Below are 21570 nucleotides of genomic sequence, written 5' to 3'. Positions count from 1 at the left end.
ACACTGGTACCAAGGGCCGTCTCTGGAGAAGATTAGAAGCCAGGGCGGAGGAGAGATTACTTCTCACTGCATATCCTTGCCTGAACTTCCTCCCCAGGAGATAGGTATTGCCTTTTCCAGGAGCGGGGCAAGGGAGGGGGAGACAGAGAGGAAAAAAACCTTTCCAACTAATTCTTGAATGAAAAAGGAAAACAAAAACGGAAAATACAAATGATTTAAGTATGAAGGTAAAACCACTGCCTATCAAAACCCAAATAAAGAAGCCAAAGCTTTAAACGCACATACCATGAGGGGCCCATTCCAAGCCCAGGGCCAGCCCAGCTCTGGGACACCCTGAGCATTGGCGGAGGACAGATGAGCGCATGTGTGCAGGAAACAACTGAGGCCGGGAAAAGAATCAGCCCCAAAGATGACAGAGCACAGTGTCCAGAGCCGGCAGAGCTGGACTGGACACACCCCGAGGCACAGGCCCCGGGCCGGGCGCTGACAGGCCCTGCCTCTGCCGAGGGGGAAAAGCAGGCTGGGAACCAGCACTGCTGGGACCACCAGGCAAGAACCAATTGCAAAAGCACAGCACAAGAGGATCAGAGAGTGCTGAGTAACCGAACTGCTGGAACACAGCTCAGGGAGACCCGGAGCGACACGGAAACACCCATCCCCCGACAAGCTAACACCCACAACGTCTGGCCTCTAGTCAAAGACTGCCAGGCACGCACACAGGCAGGAAAACAGCCCATAATGAGAATTCAGCCAACAGAAACCAGCCCGGAGCTGACAGGGGTTACAGTGAGCAGAGGAGGCCATCCAAACAGTTACTGGCGACTGTGTGCTGTTTGTTCCAAACTTCAGCAGACCGTGAGAGATACAAAAGCTCACATGGAGTTTCTAGACAATGTCCAACGTGAAAAACACAGGGACAGGATTAGCGGAAGATTAAACATCACAGAACACAAGACTGGGGAAGCTTAAAAATAGAAACAGAAACTATCCAGGATGAAACAGAGAAAAAGAATCCAAAATCCTGGAAAAAGCAGCAGTAACTGTGAGTTATAATGCCCTATCATATGGGCAATTGGAGCCCCTGGAGGAGGGGAGGTCAGAAAATATATTTGAAGAAATAATGGCCCCAAACTTTCCCAACTGAATAACAGTAAACTGCTGAGCGGAAAAAGTAAGAGAATGAGAAGGTAAGAATGCGATAATAACACAAGTTATTACATTTAAAAATACACACACACAACCACCTGAAGTGTGAGGAACTCACGCACACAGAAGATGCTCGTCAACTAAACACAGAAACAGTGGCCCATGATGAGGGGACGGGGGTCAAAGGGAAGAAGAAAAGCCGAATGAGGGCCGCAGGGACATAAAGGGTGAAGTGCCAGGCGGTGAGCACACGACACGTCCACTCCCTGCACTGAAGCAGGAGGGACACAAAGAGACGGGAGGGACCTCGGGGGGCTGGCCTTGGACCCGGCTCTCCCGGGCACACCTGCGCCCCTAACAAGCACCAGGACCAGCGCTCTCTCATGGTCACATGCAGAAAGACCACTGCCTGCCCTTGGTTCGCAGCCTCACACACCCCCAGCCCCCAGGACGGCGGCCGCCCACCGGCTGCGAGGGCACAGGCCCGGGCCCGGTCCCCACCTTCGGACACGGTCAGCTCGCTGGCGGCTGGCTGTGCGGCTCCTGAGGCGATGGAATCGGGCCAAAACCTCTGGACGGGTCTGTTCTGAGCAGTTTTCTTCTTTGTTTTTGGAGTTTCTGAGCAACTAGAATCCAACATCGGCTGCAGGATTCGTCTTCTCGCATTGATGAACCTGTGCGCAGGAAACAGGTCAAAACGGCCTTTCCGAGGCCGCCCAGGGCAGTAACAGGCCCACCTGACAAACCACACGAGCAGAAACACGTATTCCCTGTTAGAAGAAGCACGCAGAGTAACGACACGCATGTTATCTAAATGTCCAGAGAACAGGGCTGTTTGTAAAGGAATTCATTTGAATAAAGACCAACTCTTCCACGGTGCCTTTCTTCCACGTCAATTGATTTATTCCGTTTGTGAAACTGATATTCATATTGACACTGATGATACTGTCAAAGTGGTGAATGTGGGGCATGATTTTCTCTGAGGAAGAGAAAGGTCAAAGCAGCAGAACTACATACCCTGCAGTCTCGTGACGCCCGAGGCCTTGCAGGCTGTGCGTCTCTTATCTGAGGGTCCCACCCGGCCGAGCCCTGAGTGTGGACAGATGTCCGGCTCTGAGGCTGCCTAACTTCAAAGTCCTAAGATTCAAAACCGCCTACAATTGCACTAGGACATATTCTAATAATACAGATGAACGGGCTGGCGCCTCAGAGCTTCGTTCAGGGTCGATCTCTGGGCCCTGCAGCTGGGCGTGAGCAGGACTGGGAGGGTCACAGCAGCCCCGGCAGCTCAGCGCCGGCCCAGCACCGCCTGGGAAGGGACCCCGCTGCCGCCTTTCAATCTGTCTCTTTATCCATCTTTGTCAAAGCTGCCGCGAGGCAGAGGCATAAGCTAATGATGAGTGTTGTCCAATCTCGCTCCAAGATATAATTTTTGCAAATATAAAAGGAAAGAAAGTCACAAAAGGTAAAAATAGCTCCAAATATTAACTAAACGACTTTAGAAAGTTTAGAATTTATAAAAGTCATGTTTTAAACTGTGATGAATTTCAAAATTAAAAGTTGAGGTCAAACCTTCTAGATAAGACAGTTCTGTTAAGACAGCAGAGGAGCAACTTAGGGAAGGGCAGGGAGTCCACAAATGAGGAATAAATACAAGGAGAAGGCTGATGGGCGACAATCGCATCAGAACATCCAGAGACGCACCTCCGCGCCTCGCATCCCTCAATCCACCTATCGCTACACCAGACACAGTCCCTACATGGCACCGCATGAAAATAACGGAGAACATGCTAAGACGTTACACAACTCACAGCCGCACAGTACTCGAAACTTTTGAACTCCTGTTAACACTCTATCTAAAAGATCTAACAGGAAATAATTCAGAGAGTATGGTCTATTATGGCTACCCAAGTGAAAAATACTGGCCCAAATGCAAGGTACTAGAAATACTTGATGCAACACCAAAGCATACCTCCTGCATACACAATTGCCCCAAATGGAAGATTTTATCATTTATATTGGAACTCACCTGACCTTCAAGTTTAAATTTAAACAGTTAAAATGAAAAGATAACAATGTTTACAAGTGGTAGAATCTGTATTTCCTTTTCTTCTACGCAAGCCAATTTCATTAACCTGAAATCAGTTCCTACATCTGAATAATAAGTAAATAAAAATGAGGCAAATGACTACCAAGCAGAAAGCAAGGGCACACCTAGACCTCAAAGCCGCTTCGTGACGTGAACGCCTCTTATTTAAGGGAAAAACCATCACGGTCAGGGTTCAAGCGTCCACACTGACATGTGACACAAGAACCAGAACAGGGTGTTTCATAAAGAGACGCTTCCCTCTCAGGACCCTGAGGCCTGCTGCGGGGCAGGACCACCGCGCAGCCGGCCAGCCATGGGACTCCCTCCCCGAGTCACGGCTGAACAAGTGACGCAGGTTTCAAAAGGTGGGAGGGGTGCGGAAGGGCCACCAGGGGTGAGGGGAACTCACCCCGGCCGTCCACCGCCCAGAAGAGCTTGTGCACGGAAACATCGTGTTTCTGAGTGGAGGCTGGGGTGAGGGGCGCTGCTTAACGCCCTGGAGAAACCCATCTCTAGTAGAGGGAGGAGGATGTCGGCCAAAGGTCCTCAGTGGGGTATCGAGCATGGAAAACTTAAGGTGAGAGTGTGTGTGATTTATGCTTACCTGGCTGCCAGCAATTCCAGACTCTGATAACACAGGAATGCTAGTTAAAAGAACTCATATACTTCAACCAAAATTTACTACTTATTGGTGTCAGGATTGCCAGGTGCTCTGTTATGCGGACGGCACAATTTCAGAAAGCGGGCACAGCTTACCAGTTGTTAACTTGGAGTAGTGTCAAATTTGTCTGAGCAGCAATCTGTTTTTTCTCATCTTCTGTCGGGTAGGGATGCTGAAAATAAAAAGAAGGGTCACCGTGAACTTCAGTTTTTAAAAAGGAACTCAAGATCATCCTGGTAAAACAGAAGCACACAAATAATCGTTAGTAAAAACTGGTGTCAAGGGTGCTTGTAGCTAAAACCTAACTTCAGTCTCATCATTTTTTCCAGAAATGCCTAAAGCAAATGAAGCCTTTCTCCCAGCTGCCCAAGAACACAGGTGTTGCAGCAGCTGGTGAAAGCCCAGGCAGAGGCGTGACGCAGACAGGAGTCCGCACGCTCAAAGGCCACGGCGAAGGGAAGAGCACGGGGCACACAGAGGGGCTCCTGGGCTGCACCAGGTGCTGCTCTAAGCACCCGAGACAATCTATGGCTTTTGTATCAACATCACAGGTGTAATTCAAGGACCATAAACTGCATCCATTTAAAGCAGATAAATGGCTGAGTTTCGACCCACAGCAAGACAGAGCGTGCAGGTCACCCCCGTACATCCTACAGGGATTCACTGACTCCTCACAGTCACAGAGCTGTCGTCACCTTAATTTTACGACGAGGAAACGGAGCAGGGCAGCGCACACCGTCCCCGCACCCTGGGCCGGCTGAACAAGAGGAGGCAGGAAGCGGATGGGGATGCTCCAGGCCGCCACATTCAGGCGACACGTTTCTGTCACGGGAAGTGCAAGCACGAGCTGACACCGGGAGGCATGGGTGTCACCTACGGCGTCGCTAGACTCGCGTGTGCGGCCGGCAGAGAACTGAACTGAGGGCTGGGGACGGGGTGTCTGCTATTTACTCTTTATTTCACGTATGACTGAAATATTTCACTCAGAAAAAGCCAGAAGTATAATAAATACAGACACACCTAGGAAATACTGCAGGTTCAGTTCCAGACCACCTCAGTAAAGCGAATATTGCGATAAAGCGAGTCACGAATTTTTGTGTTTCCAAAAATGTTATATAAAAGTTATGTTCACGCTCTACTGTAGTCCACGAAGTGTGCAGTAACATTACATCTAATAGAACAATGTACGTACCTTAATTTAAAAATACTTTATTGCTAAAAAATGCTAACCATCATCTGAGCCTTCAGCTGTAATCTTCTTGCAAAAGTCACGTCAAAGATGACTGAGCACAGATCATCATATCAAATATAATAATAATGGAAAAGTTTGAAATATTTAGAGAATTACCAAAATGTGACACAGAGATATGAAGTGAGCAAACGCTGTTGGAAACAACGGCACCGATAGATGTGATCCACGCAGGGTCGCCACAAACCTTCAGTTTGTGAAAAACGAACATCTGAGAAGCGCAATAAAGTGCAGTATGCTTGTACCAAAATTCACAGACGTACCGGAGGAAAACAATTTCTATCTACAGTAATACACAACTTCTCCAAGGTCGGTTACCATCTGCCTGTAGAAACCAGTACAACATTCACTCTAAAACTTGCACGCGCTGAAGGCCCTTGTTTTGCACCGACCAGGACCCCAGGGAGTGACTGGCACCAACAAAGTAAGGAGGTGGGGTCCGTTCTGGTTTGTAAGGGACACTCAGTGTGTCCGGAAAGGCACTGTGCATTCTGGGGATAACGGGACAGCACCGCATTTATCTCAACAGCAGTGGTCCGACTCCTCAAACTAACCAAAAGTGATTCACTTCCATTCTACAGATGAGCATCTGGCACCAAGGGAGAGTTTATGGAAACAGAAATATTGTTCTTGTCCTTTGAAAAGCTCATAAAATAAAAAGGGGGCAGGAAGCAAGTACACAAACCAGAAAACAAAACAAAACAAAAAACCCACCAAAACAGTAATAAGTGCTGCCTAGAGTATCAGGAAAACTACAAGGAGAGGACAGTATTTCAGAGAAATGAGGTCAAGAAGAAGACATAGAAGATGCTTCATAGGAAAAAAAAAAAAAAAAAACGCATTTTAATTGAACCTCTGAGCAGGGTCTATTTCAGAAATGATTAAAACATTAAAGGAAACTTAACAGGAAAACAGCCAATTCCATCACTTACTTGTGTTGTAGTCCAATCACTACATTACAGACACATTTATCGGTTGTAATACTCACAATGTATTTAGAAACATGTATGTTCTGCTTTTTCACTTATGTCCACGTACCTAAAGTTTCCTAGTGCTTTTGGCCCTCGCTTATCGTGTTAACTCGCTGTACAACCTTCCATCAAATTGACAGGTCCTAACTCACACACCAACCCATTTCCCATCATCGCAACGAACAGCACTGTAACATTCTGTCCCTAAACTTCTCCATTGCTTGTGACCCTCGCTAGGACCAGCATCTAGGCGGGGTCACACTGCCGATGACGACCGCGTTCTCGCGCGGCACGTGAGCCGCCCGCTCCGGGCAGAGGAAGGGGGCTCAGCAGTGACCAGGGCCAAACCCCAGGGGGACCGGAGGCGATAGCCGGGTGAGGACGGAGGCGGGTGCCCAGGCACGGACGCGGCCTCAGCCCGGGCGGGGGGCGCCCCCGGGGGCGAAGGGGTGCTGCGGAGACCCGAGGGCACCAAAGTGCACGCGGTGGAGGCGAGGAGGCCGGGGAAGTGAGGGCGCGGCCGCAGCGGGTGACGGCGGCACTGACGCCCAGGGGCAGGTCCGGGCCGACCAGCTCAGCTTTCAGGAGCGGCCGGGCCGGGGCTGCGGATGGACAGAACCGCGGAGAGGGGCTTCTCCCTACCGGCCCTCCCGGCCCTCCAGACCTCCACATCCGCCCGCACGCCCCCCGGGCCCCCTCCCTCTGCCTGCACAGGCCGTAACCCAGCGGTGCGCCCGCCTTCCCACCTCCATCCCGCCGCAACCCCGGGGCCAGCCTGGTCCTTCCCAACCTGGCAGCAGCGGGAAGGTTGTCACCCCTGGAAGCTACTCGTGGTCACACCCTCCCTCGAGGTCGGGGGCGTGGGGACAGGGGCTCAGGCGGGTAACCAGCGAGCCTTCCCCAGAGATCGGTGGGCAAGCATGCGCCCTGAGACAGGACGGCTTCAGGAGGACATGCTGAGGTCCAGGTGAGGAAAGGGGGCACGCAGACAAGGCACGCCAAGCTCCCCTTCACGGTCACAGGCCCATGTGCCAACCCCTCCGTCCACAAGCTCAACTCCTCATCTCCCTCCCAAATCCAATGTATCAAACATCGCTATTTTCCAAGGTTTTGCCCCAGAGCACCTCTTCTCTGCCCACTTCTCTAATTAACCTCACCTGCCCGCAGGCACCCTCCATGGGCAGTTTCTCTCAGGGGCGTGTACCGTTAACATCAGCTGAACTTATTCCGTCACCAGTTTTTGGGTAACCCTCCCTTCTGTCCTGTGCTCGACCCATCATGGACAGTCAACAAAACACTGATGCTTAAAACCAGGCCTACCGGCCCACGTAAGTCCACTTTTTCTAGAAAATAAGCCAGAGAGCAAGCATGGCGGAGGTCTGGCAGAGGGCGGAGCGCGCGTCCTCACCCCGATGTGCTGGAAGAGCCAGGACCTCATCACGCTGGTGGCGTGCTTCGGCAGGACGCCCCTCTTGTTCTTAGATGAGCCGTCATCTTGGTGCAAGATGCTGAGATCCTGGTTTAACTGTAACTGAAGCTTTTAAACAATTGAAAAATAACGTTAGAAAGCACAGACAATGATGACATTTCCAAGTAGCTTACGACTGCAGACGGAGAGACTAACCAAGGATCTTACGGCTAAACGTCTTATTTACAGGAAAGGCATAAACACTGGGACCCTGTAGGGCTGATTTTCCGAGGATGTGGCCCCTCGCGCTGTAACCCTTTACGCTCGCGTCTCAGCCGCGGAGGGGCCCCCCGTCTGGCGACGCAGGTGGGACGGGCACTGAGAAGCCCCGAGTGTCCCACTCTGCACGCAGCCGAGCCCCGCCCTCACGCACACTTGTCCTCAGCTTGTCTCCTCTAGTGACAGATGCGACAACAGCCCGTTTCCTGGCCTGGGGCAGGATTCAAACAACCGACAAGGACGGACGGGGAAGCTGGAAGGGCCACTAACTAGAGGAGCCCGGCCAGGAGGAGAGAAAGAAACAGAAACACACAAAGTGCGGACAGAGGGACCACAGAGCAAAGGGGCCAAGGCGACCTCTGCCCAGACAGCTCCGCGGCCACTCAAGACACTGCCCCCCTCACCCTGAGAAGGGCCTGAGATACAGCCTGTTCATTCCATCTCAGAAGGAGAGGACACGCGTGTAAGTCCCCTTAGATGAGCGTCCGTCCGCTCACACAAACACGAGGACAGAGCATCAGGCCCCACGCACCCAGCCAGGGGCAGCACCTCACTCCCCACGGCTGCAGAGATGGTGCCAGTGTCGTTCACCCCCCAGACCAGGGAGGAAACCAACGCCCCGCGCCGGGGCCTCCACGCAGACACATCGGGGCCTCTCCACTGTGATCCACGCTTTACCTTAGAACTTCCGTGTGACCACCTAGAGGGGTGGGACAGGGAGGGTGGGAGGGAGGCTCAAGAGGGAGGGGACATGGGGACATGTGTGCATATGGCTGATTCGCTCTGTTGTACAACGGAAACTAACACGGTATTGTGAAGCAACTGCATTCCAATAAAGATGTACTAAAAAAAAAAAGTAAACATCAATAAATAAGCATCAACTTCCGTAGGTCAGTTTCAGTATAATACAGTCATAAACATAATTTACAGGATTTGGAAGTTTATTTTGGAGAGGTTTCAATTATTTGCACTTCCTCTGGATCTACATCATTTTGGATAATTCTTTAAAAGACTGAACACCAACATCTAAACAGACAGAATTTATGACTTAAAGGAGACATTACAACCACTAACTATACCTAAAATTTCTTAAAACCTAAGATTATTACTAAGGGCATAACTGTTTTCTGGAATGCATGTGTTTGTTCATTAAAGGACTGAACAGTATTTTTTTTTAAAGATTGATTGATTAATTTTTGGCTGCGTCGGGTCTTAGTTGAGGCACGAGGGATCTTCCGTTGCAGTGCTCGGGTTTCTCTCTAGTTGTGGCGTGCGGGTTCTCTCTCTAGTTGTGGCGCGCAGGCTCCAGGGTGCGTGGGCTCTGTAGTTTGCGGCACACAGCCTCTCTCACTGAAGCACGCGAGCTCAGTAGTTGCAGCGCGCGGGCTTAGTTGCCCCATGGCATGTGGGATCTTAGTTCCCCGACCAGGGATCGAACCCGCGTCCCCTGCATTGGAAGGCGGATTCTCTACCACTGGACCACCAGGGAAGTCCCAAGGACTGAACAGTATTAAGCACTGCCTGTATGCTTACGTTTGTGTGCACAGGAAAAAGAATGAAAAATGGACTTTTAAAACTAGTTCCACTAGGGCCAAAATGGAATCTGTCTCCTGTGTTTGCCTCAATTTAATACATGACCTTCTTCATGCACTGTGACATGTATTTCCGTTTCAGTGTTGCTTTTTTTGTGCAGGGTTAAAACAAATGTGGACTCATGAACAGGGAAAGTGACAGCTGGCCACGTGACTCGACCTCACAGATGCCACCAAGGGGGCTTGGGGAGGCCAACGAAGCCAAGGGCCTGCGGGGGGACTGGCCAACCGGCCCACCGCCCTCCAGCAAAGCCTGAGCCTGCACATGGCAGGGGGATTTAAAAGCCTAGGAAACTGGGTGAAAACCCATTTAAGAAGCAGTGGGGCCCCCATACCACTCCCCATCGTTCTCTGCAGGTGACTGATCTGCCCCAGCCCTGCAGAGACTCGGGGTCTCTTTCCCAAAGAAACAGACCAGAGGCTGAAGACCGAGCACAGATGGAGGGTGGGAGGAGGGGCAAGGCTAGAACGAGGGTGAGGAAGATCTGCACACAAGGTGGGAGACCCCGCCCACTCCTGCCCCTGCAACTATGCTTCCGCCCCAAGCAAGAGATCAGAGTCCTGATCCGGGGAAACAGAAGGAAGAAAAGGCTGAGGGAGGGCATAATTTGGAGGCCAGGCCACAGGTGAGCCGGCCTGCCAAAGCCCAGCACCTGACAAGCACCAAAGAGCATTCTAGGGCCTCATGCTTACATCTAGAAGGACAGCCAACTGCCCCCAAACACGTGAACGCCTCCATCACAAAAAGCCAACAGCAAAGCGAATGAATGGTATGACGTGGGGGAAACAGGGAGAGTGCAGAAAGCAAAGCACATGTCAACCATCCTTGAACCAAGAGTAGGAGAGCACAGTGGGTAAAGAAGAGTCTCAGAAATTACAACTACACTTGAAATGTAAAACTTAACCGATGGGTTGGAAGATAAAAGGCAAGTTCTCAGAAAGTAGACAGAAAGTAGACAACGGGAATACAAATATAAAAATACAGAAAAATCAAGAGACTCGGTTCAGAAGGTCTAGCGTCCGATCAGTAAGGGCTCTGGAAGGAGAGATTGTGCAGGTTGGGGGCGGGGGCAGGGCTGTCACAGAGAGTTCAGGAAAATGTCCCAGCCTTAAGGACACGAGGTCCCCGGCAGTGCCCAGCGCAGTCGACAAACAAGACCCGCGCCAAAAACTCAGGGAAAAGAGACGTGTCTGACAGAGGAGAAAACACAGAAGACAGGAAAGCGGAGCTCACACGGACCTTCTCAAAGGCAGCGCGGCGGCTAGGACACACTGACAGCGCCCGGGGAGCCCCTTCCCGACCTGGAATTGTACATGCAAACCAGCTGCGTGTCAAGGATGAGACCAAGACTAAGTCACTTTTAGGTTTGCTAAGTGCCAACACGAGGCACCTCCCACACACGTTTTCTCCACAAGTTCGCAAAGGGGGAGTAAAGCCTAGAAAGTAGAAGACGTGGGCTCGCGGAGAAGGGGCTCCTCAGGGTGACGTGCCGGATGCCCGACGCGTGACGGCCGGCCGAGGTGGAGCCCAGGAGGCCGAGAGCCCCGAGGCCACGCGGCCCCGACTAGCTACCTGACGGGGACACCGAAAGCAGGCTGGGGGATCCGTGAGGATTCACCACCGACGCCGTGGAAACTGTGCGGAGGGGAGAGAAGCCAGCTGCGAACTCGGGCAGCGTGATCACAGTTACACACGCAGCTCAGCAGAAGCCGCCATTTACACGCCCCTGAGGATGTTCACGATGAACACGCGTCAGCTGCACTGCGTCTACATGACCGGCATCCCGGCCAGCGAGGGGGCGGGAGAGAGCACAGCCCCCAGCAGGACAAAGAGCCCACGCCACAGGCTGTACGGGTGAGTTAGGGGAGGGGATTTTATTTCAAACACGGAGGGCACAGCAGAAGCAGTGGCCAGGAGGCCTGAAAGTGGTCGCCCAAGGGGAGCGAAGGTGAGGGCGGGAGCCGCTGTGAGTCTGGTCCAGGCCTCTCGGCAACGTGGGCACAGGCCGACCTGATACCAGCGAGTCAAGCGTCACTGTAAATCGCGAAAAGGAGGCGAAAACCTGCCACGCGTCAGACAACAGCACAAGCCCGAACCACACGCACAACGGTTGTGTACAAGCAAGACTATCCCGGGAAAGGGGAGCAGGTGGAGCGCGGAGAAATCCGTGGAATCCCACTCCCCTGGCTACTCTTACTTCCTCGGAAAAGAATGCTTTTCAACGGCATGTACTACGGGCACACGGGGGGACTCTTCCGTAGAGACGGCCCAGCCCAGGAGGAGCGTCCGGCTCCTCCGTGTGACCAGCGCCAGGTCAGAAAATGCCCCCGTGGCCCATGCGCCCGGCGCGGGGATGGGCCGGCACCGCCGTGCGCCGTCAGAGACCACCACGCGCTCTCCTGACCTCCAGTCTCTAGGACACAGACGCCGTCGCTGCTGAGGGACTCACCCTAACTACCTGCAGCCCAGCAAGAGCCCAGACGTCGGCCAGGTGAGAAGGAAGAACGCCCAGCGCGGCCACCACAGCTCTGCGGGATCACGTACCTACACGTGTGGGCCCCCTGGTCATGGAACGCCCCAGCCGGGCCCCAGCTGGTCTATTTACTCTTCCGTGAAACCCCCCACCCGCCCCATGCGGGGCTTGTCTCTCCAGCTCCCCGGCCCTGCCGCCCTGCAAGGGACAGACGCCGGGGCTGTGACGGGGAGGGGACAAGTGCGGCGTGGGCTGCGGGGTCACCGAGGACCAGAGCAGAGGCGGCTCCTGGCCAGCTGGCCTCAGGGAGCAGGGGCTCCACGGACGTGACCCAAACTCTGCACATCTGCTATGTAAACTCGGTCAAGTTCTTCCTTAAACAGCAGAACGAATGAGCCTCCACTGTACAAGTAAGCACTGGACTTCACAGTGTTTCCTTCCTCTAAAAACAGTTCACTGTGAGACTAGGAAACGCTCTGAAAACCAGCTTTCTGTTCCCAGCCACTGTAAATGGAAAACTTCAGGGAAGGCGGGCTGGCCAGGGGATGGCGGGCCGGCGCTGGGGGTGCCTACCCTCACTCCCCGTGGCTGGGCCTGGGGGCCACTCCATGTCCTGGCCCCGGGTGTGCCCAGGCAGCCCCTGCCCCAGGCCCTCTCACACCTCCTTCTGATTTAAGAAAACACTGACATCCCCAAGGCCGGGCCTCAAAGTGGTTAATGAGGATGTACAAAGCATCTGTGCAGGCCGAAGACAAAGAACTAACATAAAGGACGAATCAATGGTCTTAAATAAGAACTGATGGCGAAAACACTGCTTCCGATTTAAACCTAGCTAAGTGTACAAAATAAAAAAAATGTGTGTGTATATCCCTAGAACGTAGAGGGGACTGGACTCACGTTACCACAAAGGCACAGAGAGGGTAAGACGACCCCCAGGTTGGGGCACGTCACGGCACTGCCAGCCCTGGCGCTTCTGCCGGCCCAAGCCCGCCCCCTCAGCTGGAGGCCTGAGGTGGGGTGAACTTCCGGGGGGTCCAGGCAGGGTGCGTCTACACAGCCTCCGCCCTCCTGAAGTGGAGACAACCACACGGCCCCACGTTAGACGGGACAGCAGTGGCCCCTCGCGGGGAGGGATCCTGGGGGACCGTTTCCTCCTTCCTTAGGCTTCTCTGAACTCTGCAACAATGCGGAAGATGAACGGTGAAGAAGACGCACGACACCGACATTCAGGTTAACCGGAGACCGCCCGGATGGCCTTCGCGCCGAGGGGACGGCTGGAGCCCGGGCCGCCTGTGCCCCCGCACCTGTGCCGACACGCCCCCCAGCACCCCGCGGGGCCAGCTCACGCACCTGGGAGTTCTGGATCCGGATCGTGCCGGGCGACAGCGCCTGCGTCACTACCTGGCCTTGGGGAGTGACGACCGTGACCGGCTGATAGACTGTGCCCCCTAGAAAGGGACACGAAAAGCTGAATCACTCCCCAGTCCCAACGATTATGACCGCTCTTCTCGGCGTGCTCGCCGAAAGGACAAAATCTGTAGCTTATGAGCTTTGAAAATCATTTCGAACGGTCAACAGCACTTTGCTAGTTGACTTTTCACTTCGGCGGCGGGGCGGGGCGGGCAGCCATGGCTCCTCCTGAGACAGCGCAGGGCGGGGCGGCTGCGGGGGGCAGTCTGTGAGTCCCCTCCTTTGTTCGCTTCCATTTCCTGGCACGTATTGAAGGACTTGGCCAAAGGTGTTAGATAACAAATATTTTTATTCTAGTTATTTTTTTCATCCAACGTGCTTTCATCTTCCTGCGGAGGTTTCCCTTTGTGTGACTGTGTGGAGGGTTTTCGTTCAGTTTCTCCCCCTCCTGTGCCCACTCCACTTTCACGATGGTTCTGTATGTGCAACGTATAAGGAAAACCATCACAGGAAGAGGACAGTTCTAGAGTTCCCTGGTGCATCCAAAACAAGTAATACTAACACTAAGGCTGCATTTTCATTTGCTTATCATCGATTAATGACGCTACTCTTTTCCAGGTGCTGCTAAGAGCACAATTAAAAACTATGTTATTTGAAAATTTCTGTTGGTTTTTGCTATATGTTTTCAACTCCCGTATAAAACCTTTCCTGCCAATATTTTTTGAGAGGGAAACACAATTTGTATAAAATATTTGTTACTGAGAATGAACAAGAACCAGGCATTCAAAGAGCTCTAGACGTTGACACTCCTGTATCGGGAACTGGCATTAATTAGAAACCATGTTTATGCACTTCTTCATTCTAATAGAAAAGGACTTCTTTCTGCAAAAGCTCAAGGAAAGTGTCCCTTTTTCTGTCGTCATACCTGCCACTGTTGCCATGGTGACATTCCCCTGTTGCAGAGCGGATGCTGGCACCACGATTCCTTGGGGGCTGAGAGTGCCTGTGATGGCGCTTTGAATCTGCTGTAAGTCATAAACACACAGCAAACGGGTTATGTTATCAGAAAACAGAAAACTCATGTTTAAAACTCCAAAACACGTGGCATAATGGCACCATCGGTAAAGGAAAGATGCTTGAGGCAAAGGGCATCATCAGAGGACAGACTTCGTAAGGCATGCGCTACAGGCACAACTGGAAGCGAGAGATGCCAAACTGAATGTTAAATATGGTATGATCAATACTGAGATATTAGTTTCAATTTAGCTTCCAAAAGATTATCTTTCACCTCATCAGCATACTAAACACACCCTACAGCCCTGGAGGTATAACTAGGAAGACTAAAATTACCTGATCGAGTCACACACCTTCTCCATTCAACTTGGCTCAGAGTTTTCCAAGAACCAAAGCCTCCTGGACAGGATGAGCTATTCAAACGATGATGCCACAGGCTGGGGAGTCACCCCGGGGGCACAGCCTGTACCTGCCCTTCCCACAGCACACAGCACACCAGAGGCCCCAGTGTCCATGCCTGTGGGGTGCTGGGTCTGGGCCTGGCCTACTGCAGGCTCCATGCAAACGTCCGTAAACACAATGTCGGAGAATCTACCCATCTGAAGTCAGATCCAAATGGGCCACTTTATCCATTTCCTGTGGTGGCTGGACTGGGAGTTGGCGAGGGACAGACCTCTGCACCTGGCATCCAGCACAGGCTCTGGCACACAGCAGGCACCCAGATATCTGAGCGGTTAAATAGCCTAAGTAGATACCCTTCAAAGACAATTACTCTGTGGGCTATCACATCCATTTGCACGTATAAGCTTCGGTAGGTCTATATAAAGTTTGCTATATAAACTTGGTCAGAATAAGAATTAAGCAATCCAAATCAGTATTCTAAGCTCCCACATCAAGAACCTAGAAAAAGAGGAGCAAAATGAAACCAAAGCAAGCAGAAGGAAGGAAATAATAAAGATTAAAGCAGAAATCAATGAAATTGAAAATAGAAAAACAGAAAGATCAATGAAATAAGAGCTGGTTCTTTGCAAAGATCAATACAGTGACAAACCTCTAGTAAGACGGACAGAAAAAAAAAAAAGAGAAAAAAACAAATTACCGATATCAGGAATGAAACAGGGTAGATCACTACAGACCCTGAAGATATCAAAAGATGAAAAAGGAATACTACTGTAAACAACTCAACACACATAAATTTGACATCTTAGACAAAATCCAACATGAAACAGATAATCTGAATAGCCCTATAACTAATAAGGAAACTGAATTAGTAATTTTAAAACTTCCAAAAAAGAAATCTCCAGGTCTAGGTAGTGTCACTGGAGAATTCTATCAAGCATTTAAAGAAGAATTAACACAATTAACCAATTCTACATATTTCTTCCAGAAAACAGAAGAGGAGGGAACATTCTCCAATTCATTTTATGAAGCTTATACTATCCTGATACCAAACCTAGCCAAAGACTGTACCAAAAAAGATAACTACAGATGAATATCCTTCAATACAGACACAAAAATGCTTAACAAAATATTAGTAAACAGAATTCAGGAATCTATACAAAAAGAATTATGTGCCAGGGCCAAGTGGAGTTTATTTCAGGAATGCAAAGCTTGCTCAATATTCAAAAAAAATCAAGTAATGTAAATCTACCATATTAGTAGATGAAAGAAGAAAAATCACATATCAATCTATGCAGGAAAGCATTTGTCAAAATTCAGCATAATAAAAACTCTCAGAAAAATAGGAATAGAAGGGAACTTACTCAACCTGATAAAGAGCATCTAGAAAAAAAAAAAACCTACCACTATTCCCCCTGAGACTGGGAAGAAGGCAAAGATGTCCCCTCAATCCCATTCAAGATAGTACTGGATGTTCTAGCCAGAGCAATAAGGCAAGAAAAGGAAACAAAGTATATAGATCAGAAGGGAAAAAACAGAACTGTCCCTATTTGCAGATGACAAGACTAAACAGGTAGAAAATCCTAAAGAATCTACAAAATGGATCTCCTAGGACTAATAAGGAAGTTCAGCCAGGTCCCAGGATACAAGATAAAGATACAAAAATCAACTGGATTTCTACATATTGGCATGGACTCTGAAGTTAAAAATATAATACAATTTACGATTGTGCAAAAGAGTGAAATACTTAGGTATAATTCTAATACTACGTGTGCAGGGATTTTATGTCAAAAGCGAGAAAACACTGATGAAAGAAATCACAGAAGAGTAAATTAGCGGAGACAGCGCCATGACTGGGGGCTGGGAGAGTCAACACAGTAAAGGTGTCAACTCTCCCCAAGACGACACACAGGTTTAACGCAACTCCTGTCAAAACCTCAGTAACATTTTTTTGCAGATATAGACAAGATTATTCTAAAATTCATGTGGAAAGACTACGGAACTAGAATAACTAAAATAATCTTGAAAAATAATAAAGTAGGAGTAATCGGTCTACCCAATTTTGAGACTTATATAGCCATAGGAATCAAGACTATACGGTCTAGATACACAGATCAATGGGACAGAACAGAGAACATAGCAACAGGGCCTACAAATATGCCCAACTAGTTTTTGACAATAGTGCAAAGGCAATTCCACAGAGGAAGGACAGCCCTTTCAACAAATGGTGCTGAAGCAAATGGACGAACATAGGCAAAAAAAAAACAAACCTGAAAATAGGCCATGGATTTAAATGTAAAATATAAAATTTTTAGGAAAAAAATAAGAGAAAAATCTTTGGTACCTAGGGCTAGGCAAAGAGTTCTTAGACTTGACACTGAAAGTATGACTCATAAAAGGAAATTTGATAAATGGGATTTTATCAAAATGAAAAAGGTTTGCTCTGCAAAAGACCCTGTTAAGAGGATGGAAAGATATGTTAGAGACTTGGAGAAAATATTGGCAAACCATATATCCAATGGAGGACTTGCATCTAGAATACTCTCAAAGGTCAACAATTTATTAAAAATCCAATTAGAAAATGGACAAAAGACACGAGCAGACATTCTACCAAAGAGAATATACAGATGGGAAATAAGCACATGAAAAGATGGTCAACATCACTGGCTATCAGGGAAATGCGAATTACAACCACAATGAAATGTCACTACACACCTTCAGAATGGCTAAATATTACAGTGCTTCAACATGGATGAACTTGAGGACATTATGCTAGGTAAAACAAGCCAAACACAAAAGGACAAATATGGTATGACCGCCCTTACATAAGGTACCTAGATTAGTCAAGGTCACAGAGACAGAAAGCAGGATAGTGGGGGCCAGGGGCTGCGGGGGAGGGGGAGGGAGAATGAGGAGTCAGTGTTTCATGGGGACAGGGTGTAAGTTTGGGAAGGTGAGAAAATTCTGGAAAGGATGGTGGTGATGGTTGCACAACAATGTGAATGTGCTTAATGCCACTGAGCTGTGCACTTTAAAATGGTTAAAATGGTAAGTTTTGTGTTTTGTGTATTTTACCACAATCTTAAAAATTCATTAAAAAAAAAAAAAGAATTAGAAAGAAATGACTGGTACTCTGGCCTCCAGAAACATGGGCTCCAGGGTCCAGGACACAGAGTGAAGCCTCCCTTTTTCACGGCACGAAGCCCAGGTGGGCTCTCTCTGGCCTGAGGGAACACGTTCCCAGCACAGGCCACGTTCAGAGACCTAGAGGACCCTCAGCGCAGAACAGCCGAGGACAGCCCCACGATCCTGAAAGGGCTGCTGGCCTCAGACCTCAGCACGTTTCACCCTCGCCGATCCCGCAGTGACAAGCAGGAGCACAGGGCCCGCCGTAAATACCTGCGACTGGACAGGGGAGTACGGGCTGCCAGGTTCCCCACTCAGGAGAGTTTCACTGTTCATTTTCGTTTTTAGACAAGCAATATAGCGACTGCAGAAATCTTTGCAGAGTTCATTAACCTTTTCCAGCTCAAGAAGATGAATACGCAGAACCTGGATTGCTTTTACCATCTAGAAGCAAGAAAATGAAGACTTTCAGACCAGAAAAAGGGAGCATGACTGTAAGTTATCATTATCACCACACGACTCTCCTTGGTGAGGAGCTTGGCTATGACTCAGCTTGGTTATGAGCCAGCCAAGGCCACCTGTACCGCCAGTAACAGGAGGAGAAAGACACCAGAAGTTATGCAGAACCACCAAGCATTCCAGCCCCGCTGACCTGTGGCTTGGTGTTTCGGCTCCATCTGGTGTGCAGGGACAGAGGCGGTCACAGCTCCGGGAGCCAGCCGGGCCTCGACCTGGGCCTCGCCTAGCGACTCACCCTCGCCCTGCTCCTCCTCCTTCATCTGTAAATGGGGATGAATCCGTACGCACCTCCCGGGTGGTTCTTCATTTTGAAGAAGTTCAACTTACCCACTCTGCCTTTAATGGATTCTGCTTTTGGCATCAAGTCTAAGAACTCTGCCTGCCCCTAGATTAGCCCCAGATCCTAAAGATTTTCTATTACAATTTTTCTAAAAGTTCTTCAGTTTTATACAAAGTCACTAAATTTGGGGGTAATTCGTCTCCCAGCAGTAGATAACTGACACTAGTGATGAACCATTACCGTAAACACCACTTCCTGTGAACGAACGACCTAAAAGTCAGCTCCTTGCCCGTGACCTTGGTGGTGACAGTTTACACATCTCTGTGGAATGAACCAGTCAGCCAGTCAGTAGTGAGAATGACCAAGTATCCGGCTCTGCTAGGCCCTGTGCTAGGGCACCAGGCAGGAGAGCCCTGGCCCCTGCCGGCCTGGCGCACGCTGGCTACCCCCGTTCCCTCCCCGCTGATGGCCGCATAATGGAGATGCAGAGGCAGAGAGAGCATCTGGCCCTCATCCCCAAAAGGCAGGTGCTGCTGGTCCCACTTCGAAGATGAGGAGACAGACTCAAAGTCAGACAACTCACCTATAGAATCTATTTGGCTGTAAGGGTTGAATATTAATGAAAAATTAAAAACAATAACACCTAAGACCAAGGCAATTTATTCAGGGAAAAGTTTTCCAAAGACCCTTTTCTGCTGATGAGGGGCCTAAGGTTCTGGTCTGAGAGCTGGCCAACTCTAGTGGGAATCCAGCCCCGGACACAGGCTGCCAGGGCTGCCCGGTGCTGAAGGATGTCGCTCCCCTCAGCACAGCAGTGATGTCAGCCCAAGGAACTCTCCATTGCTTTCAGGAAGCACAGAGAACCCAGGGTTTTGGAGCACTGGACCTGGGAGGGGGGCATCCGCGTGAGCCAGGCTGGCTTCAGACAGAAAGCCTAAGGGAGGCCGTAAGGGGTGTCGGACCCTTGATAGGCCCATCCCTGCTCCACACTCACATCCCTGCTCTGTGCTCACAGGCCACTCCGAGTCGTCACACAGTCTGTCACCCACCACCAGTTCCAGCCTCCAGACAGAGCTGTCTTGGAGAACAAAGTTGTGGTCCACGATCAGGGAAGACCCAACACCTGAAGCTGGGCCCAGACACGTTCCCAGGAAGCAAGACACAGGGCACGCTGACCCCAGTGGACCTTCCTGAACATCCGGGAGGGACTGAACCCCCAGCCCACTCAGGATGCAGGCTCAAGCCATCCTGTTGGATTATTACAGGAAGGGGTCAACAGAGAAGGCTGGAGACCTGGCGACATTCAAGTCACACATGGAAAATTATCTCATGAATTGTACAGTTCTCCCCTTCGGCAGAGCCACAAACAATCTGAAGTTCTAATTAGAAATTTAAAATTTATCAAACAGATTAAATTTAGAAGAAATAAAAATTAAAAACATGTATTTTACTTACTAAATTGTCAGTTTCTGGATCTTCACAAAAGAAGGGCTTTCCTTCCTTCTCTTGCTTCCTTACAAAGTTCTCAATGTCCACATCAAAACTGGCAGAAGTTGTGCCTTCCGAGCCCTGTGTAGATTGTTCACATTTTTCAAACAACAAAGCTAATAATGGAAATAGTGGATGCCTGGGGGGAAAAATTTTAAAATATGTGTTCTACACTTTCATGAAAATGTTTTAGTATGTACATATGCAATGTTTTATATAACAGCTTTGCTGAGATATAATTCACATGCCACACAATTCATCTATTTAGTTTATAATGCAAAGGATTTTAGTATAGTCACAGAGTTGTGCAACCATCACCACAGTTGATTTTATAATATATTCATCCCCCAAAGAAACCCTGTAACTATTAGCACTCTCTATTTTCCACCAAACCCCAGCACCAGGCCACCACTAATCTACTTTCTGTCTCTACAGATTTGCCAATTCTAGACATTTCATATAAATGGAGTCATATACTATGTGACCTTTGGTGTCTGGCTTCTTTCACTTAGCGTGATGTTTCCTAGGCTCATCAGTGTTGTAACATGTAACAGTACTTCATTCTTTTTTATGGCTGCATAATATTTCATTGTATGGTTAACACCAGTTGGACAGTTTTAAATTTTACTTTTAGATCCATACTCCATTTTGAGTAGATTTTTGTAAAGGATGTGAGATTAGGTCAAGGATCTTCTCTCTGCATGTTGATGTCCAATTGTTCCAACTTGGACAATTTGTTGGAAACTCCACCTTTTCTCCACTGAGAAAATCAGGTAGACTGATTCTTCCAACTTTATTCTTCTTTTCAAAATTGTTTTAGCCGGTCTAGTTATTTTGACTTCCATATAAAATTTAGAAATAACTTGTCTATATGTACAGAAATATCCTGCTACAACTTTAATTGTAATTGCTATAGAGCAATTTTAGGAGAAATGACATCTTTACTATGTTGAGTCTTCCAATCCATGAACATGGTATGCCCTTTATTTAGGTTTCCTTTGACTGCTTCCATTGGCATTTTATAGTTTTCAACATAAAGGTTCTGTATGTGCTTTATTAGAGTTATACCTAAAATTTTTTGGAGCTCTCAAAAGTGGTATTTTCTTTTTAATTTCAGTTTCTAATTGTACATTACTGGTAGAGAAATAGGATTGTTTCTGTGTGTTGCCCTTGCAACCTGTGACCTAATTAAACTCACTTATTTAGTTCTGGAAGTTCTTTGGTACACTCTTTGGGATTTTCTATATGTGGACAATCATGTCAGTTGTGCAAAAAGCCAGCTTCATTTCTTCCTTGCTAACCTGATATGCCTTTTCTTTCTTTGTCTTGCCTCAGTGAACTGGCTAAACGTCCATTACAGAGCTGAACAGGAGGAGCCAGGGTGGACACCTCTGCCTTATCCCCAAACTTGGGGGAAAACATTCCGTCTTCCGCCGTTAAGTATGATGCGAGCTGCAGGGTTCTT

The 21570-nt window shown here is 49.2% G+C and overlaps 1 protein-coding gene across 8 annotated transcripts in view; it reads right to left on the bottom strand.

The window, feature by feature from the left end:
* Positions 1-21570, bottom strand: part of PKNOX1 (PBX/knotted 1 homeobox 1) — a 49097-nt gene that overhangs the window by 3880 nt on the left and 23647 nt on the right. For 7 of the 8 annotated variants that reach the window (XM_082459841.1, XM_082459843.1, XM_082459842.1 and 4 more), the window contains 7 exons: positions 20073-20244; positions 18092-18262; positions 14205-14304; positions 13220-13317; positions 7525-7653; positions 3992-4068; positions 1648-1820 (listed from right to left, as the gene is read on the bottom strand). In XM_082459841.1, coding sequence (XP_082315967.1) covers positions 1648-1820; positions 3992-4068; positions 7525-7653; positions 13220-13317; positions 14205-14304; positions 18092-18262; positions 20073-20244 — 920 coding nt within the window. The remainder of the gene's footprint in view (positions 1-1647; positions 1821-3991; positions 4069-7524; positions 7654-13219; positions 13318-14204; positions 14305-18091; positions 18263-20072; positions 20245-21570) is intronic. The other variant, XM_082459845.1, reaches the window with a different exon arrangement.

Source organism: Balaenoptera physalus, assembly GCF_965194825.1.
Source record: "Balaenoptera physalus genome assembly, chromosome: 4".
NCBI classification, from domain to species: Eukaryota; Metazoa; Chordata; class Mammalia; order Artiodactyla; family Balaenopteridae; genus Balaenoptera; species Balaenoptera physalus.
Note: the sequence above shows the minus strand (reverse complement) of the source record. Positions and strands in the feature narration are given on the sequence as shown.